General features: G+C 45.9%; 1 protein-coding gene across 1 annotated transcript; it reads left to right on the top strand.

The window, feature by feature from the left end:
* Positions 213 to 4,676, top strand: TEX48 (testis expressed 48). Its single transcript, XM_021068051.1, has 4 exons — positions 213 to 227; positions 432 to 554; positions 2,918 to 3,046; positions 4,346 to 4,676. The coding sequence occupies exons 1-4, from the start codon at positions 224 to 226 to the stop codon at positions 4,447 to 4,449; spliced, it is 360 nt and encodes a 119-aa protein (XP_020923710.1). The 5' UTR covers positions 213 to 223; the 3' UTR covers positions 4,450 to 4,676.

Raw genomic sequence — 4,676 nt, 5'->3', positions numbered from 1 at the left:
CCAACACGATCATGTGTATTTCTACGTGGGCTGGGGTTTTGCCATAATGAGGTCCTACCTGGAATGTAAGCACAGGTAAAGGACTGGCATTTTTCACCCTTGGTCTTCTGTTTATTTAGGAAACAACCCTGCCCAAGGAACGGGGCTCAAATTCAAGATCAGCTGATTCAGTAAGGTCCCCCTGCAAGCAAAGCTGGAAGGATAGAGGTGTCGACTCTTTTCCATGGGTAAGAAATTTTGTATGAAATAGAGAAAGTGGCCTTAAGAGAGAGAGCAACCTAGGGTGAAGGGTCTGGACCTGCTGGCTATGGGGGAGAGCTATACCTTGGGAGAGTCTGAACCTGTATGACCTCCATCACAGTGAATTTCCAGTAGGGCATATGGAATTCAGGGCCCAGAACCCAAGGCCCCCATTCCTTCACTTCATACAGCAGCCCACCAAAACCTGGCCTTGAAGATCTTCTGTTTATGCTGCAAATACTGTGAGGAGCCCAGTACCATAGATGACGGCAAGACCCCCAGTCAAACCCAAGAGCTTCAGCCGCCCAAGCATGGTAGGTAACAGGCACCTGCCCGGCCTCTGGAGAACTCATTTTGCTTATCCCCCTCCTGCTGAGATACCCTCAGAATTCCTTCAGCCTTTGAGTGAAAAATTCCAACATAAAATGAGGAGAAGATGGGGTGGTTAAGTACCCAAATTGATAAACAATAGAGTTTAAAATCTTGATACTTAAAGTGTGATTCATGGACCAGTAACATTACCATCACCTGGGAGCTTGTTAGAACTGCACTTTCAGACCCTACTCAGAACTACTGAATTAGAACCTGCATTTTAACATGACCTGTGGGGAAACCTGAATGTACATTACAGTTTGAGCAGCATTTGTCTATAGACTATAAAGATAATGGTTAAGATCCCTGCCTTTGGGACTGGGGCTAGCTCCAATCAGCTCTGCTCACAGAATTGAGCAAGTCAGTTACCCTCTCACTCTGAGCTTCAGTGTCCTAACCTGTAAAATGGGGATACCTATACTGTACTATTACTTTTCAGGATCATTGGGAGTACTGCATGAGAGAATGTTTAGAAGCACTGAGCCTGGGGCCTGTGCAAAGCAGGCATTCAACAAAAGCCAACAAATGGAAACTGTTGTATAGGGGTATTGGCCAGGGTAGGATAGGCTCTGCTGTTAAAACAAATAGGCCTTTAAGTCTCAATGGTTTATAACAAGGAAAGTGTATCTCTTGCTCATGCAAAGTCTGTTACACATCAACCATCCCCTTTTCATCTTTAGCCAGTGCATTTGGAACACATGGCTTCCAAGGCTACTATGTAGCAGGGGAGAGAGAGAGAGAGAAGGCCTTCAGTTTTAATGACACCCTTCTTGATGATCCAGGACAAAAGGTCATAGTGGAGAAGCCAGGGATCAAAATCAGCAGTTTCAGATAGAAAAAAAAAACAAAAACAAAACAGCATTATTGTCAAGATCAGGCAAAGCTAGGACTGACCAACACATAGTGAGGCAGCAAGTAGTGGGGTCAAGGAGGCTAGTCGGGCAGCTAGAATGGTCCCACAAAGAGATGGGACAGTTCAATGGCAAGGAAGAAAATTCTCATGACATATTTTGCCAGAAATCCACAGGGAAGACTTTAAAATACTTCCCCTGGAAATAATTTCATGATAAAAACCAAGAACCTTAAAAACATCAGTCCCTTTTCCCAAGATAATAATGATAATTACTGAGCCTTGATCATATGCAAGGCACTGTCTAGGCATAAGGGACCCAGCTGTGATCTGATAAATTCCCTACTGTTGCAGAGCTTACATACTAGAAAAGTGATCTTATTTAATCCCTATAATGACTCTAAGAAGTGGTCCAGATTATCCAGAAATGATGTGTCATTTTGCAGATCTGAAAAAAGAGGGATAGAGAGAGGTGAAGCCATTCGTTCAAGGTATACAGCTAAGAAGGCTCAGGGTTGTTTATTATAGAACACAGCTTAGCCTGTTGACAAGAGTGTACGTTATACGCATAAGGCTCTAGGAGTATATATTGAAACAAAGCCTTAGAGACAACAATGTTCATCACAATGGTATTTATGATAGCAAAACTTGAAAACAGTCTAAACGCCCAACAATAGAACATTGGTTAAATAAATCCTGAATTATCCATAAAATAGAATAACATGCAACCATTATTTCTTTTTATTCTTTTTTTTTTTTTTTTTGTCTTTTTGCCTTTTCTAGGGCTGCTCTCATGGCAAATGGAGATTCCCAGGCTAGGGGTCCAGTTGGAGCTGTAGCCACTGGCCTACACCACAGCCAGAGCAATGCCAGATCCGAGCCATGTCTGCAACCTACACCACAGCTCATGGCAACGCCAGACCCTCAACCCACTAAGCAAGGCCAGGGATCGAACCCGCAACCTCATGGTTCCTAGTCAGATTCATTAACCACTGAGCCACGATGGGAACTCCAACCATTATTTCTTAAAGTTTAATGGCATGAGAAAAACGTTGATATGTACAAAGTAAAATGCACGCATAATATATATATCTCTAAAAATATGCATAGGCAAACACTGGGACTGTGATAATTGCTAAGGGAAGGGGTTTTTAAAACATTCTTTTCCTATTTCATATTCTTTGATATTTCCTAGCTGTTCTGTAATGGATATTCATTATCTTTATAAACAGGAAAAAAGCATATTTCATATTTTAAAAAGAATACATATTTTGAATCCAGTTTCTGCCTATGAGGGGAAGACTCAAAAAACTAGATAATACAGGTGCAGTTACTCCCCATACCATAATAGCCACCGCTGGTTCACATGCACTGCTCCAGATTTAGCAAAACACCCTCACTTCCACCATCTTCCCTGAGTCTTCCCTCATGACCACATGGCATTACCATTGCCAGGTTTGCGGAAGGATGAACTTGATGGACAAAATCCCAAGCACAAAAGCGCAACGCCCTGCATTGTCCCAGGACAATGCCTGATCCGTCCAGGGAAGACAGCCTCCTGTTTCAGCAGCAGTGAGTTTGAGGGTGAGTTTCACACTGGGGTCCTAATGCTGACCAGGAACCTCTGGGGGAGGGGGCCTGGTCCCAATGACCAAACCTCAATTTGATATTGAGCTAAGCTAAGTGGGGTGACAGGAGAAGCAGAATCACTCCCTGAGGCAGCTGCAGTCACATCGAGAACACACTGAACAGAGTCCAGGGGTCTAAGACTTGCGTGCATGATCCTCTGAGCTGCGAATTACACAAGGAGCAGAGGGCCTGGGAGGAAAGAAGACAGGTCCATACATTACTCGTAATCCCTGGTGGCATCGTCTCATATGGGCATTGTGTATGATTGTTTGCTCAATGTCAGCTTCAATCAGCAGACAGTAAATTCCTGGTTGGGTTTGTTCCCCCAAACTCAGCCAGGTTCATGGCAGGTGAAGTGCCAGAAAATGCTTGTGGACTGAGCACAGTCCGTTTGGGGGAGAAATGCCTCTGGATCTTGGGCAGTAGCCATAGCCAGGAAGAAGAAATGCAGCCCCACTGATAAGGTACCAATGCTGTGCCCAGGTGACCTGGCATAGGTCACAACCACCCCATGATGCTGGCTGTTGGGAGGTAAGGATTAGCCAGCCCACCTCAAAATTCTCTAAATGCTCCTGGCAAACAAAATCTGAGTCAAATTTCTATAAAAAGCATCCTGTTTTCCTTGAATTCAGGATGGGGGTCTGGGAGCCCCACTAGCTCACCTACCCCCTCCATATCCCTTCCCCTCCCACCACAGGGCTCCATGGAACAGAATGAAAAACATACCTCTAGGAGTTCCCGTTGCGGCTCAGCAGTAACAAACCAGCAGTAATCATGAGGATGCAAGTTTGATCCCTGGCCTCGCTCAGTGGATTAAGGATCTGGTATTGCTGTGGCTGTGGCGTAGGCTGGCAGCTGCAGCTCTGATTCGATCCCTAGTCTGGGAACTTCCATATGCTGCAGATGTGGCCCCAAACAAAACAAAACAAAAACAAAAACAAAACACCTCTGGTTGTATAGAGAAGCCTGAGAGCCGCAGCAGGAAGGGACTTTGCAAAAGCCCAGCAGGGTGATTGTTAGTGTCAGAACCAGGATGGACCCAATTCTTCTATTTTCCAGGCCAGTGCACTTTGCAAGACACCCTGCTGTCACTGGATGCTCCGACGGGGTACCAGAGTGCCCCAGGCCACAGTCCCCGTGGCTTACACAGTGTTCTCCATCGGACAGGGATCAGGGATGGAGGTGATGGAGCAGTCCAGCCAGGCCAAAAGCCAAGGCTTCACTCGGTGTAATTTGTTTCCTTTCTTCTTTCAGATGTGAATTCACATGTTTCCAAAAGAGGTTTTCACAAGAGAAACCTAAACCGCTACTCCCAGGATCACTGGCCATACCCGCCGTGCCGCATTGGGAGACCCTGAACATTCTAGACGGCTGCCCCCTCGCAGATCTTTGAAGCTGCATGGCTGCTGGAGTGCCTCCAGGAGGAAGAGGCGGTGAACAGGGGCCATGAAGACCGATTCGGAAACTCCCCCAGAGGAGGAGAAGATGTCTGAACCACCCCCTGGGCCACCAGCGAGAATCACTTCAGCTCCCAGAAAAGCCACTGCGGAGGAGCTGCCTCCAATTAAAGTCTGGTGACATCAAA

The sequence above is a fragment of the Sus scrofa genome, chromosome 1 (genome assembly GCF_000003025.6).
Source record: "Sus scrofa isolate TJ Tabasco breed Duroc chromosome 1, Sscrofa11.1, whole genome shotgun sequence".
In the NCBI taxonomy this organism is placed as follows: Eukaryota; Metazoa; Chordata; class Mammalia; order Artiodactyla; family Suidae; genus Sus; species Sus scrofa.
The sequence above is the reverse complement of the archived record's forward strand: the minus strand, read 5'-3'. Positions and strand labels throughout refer to the sequence as shown.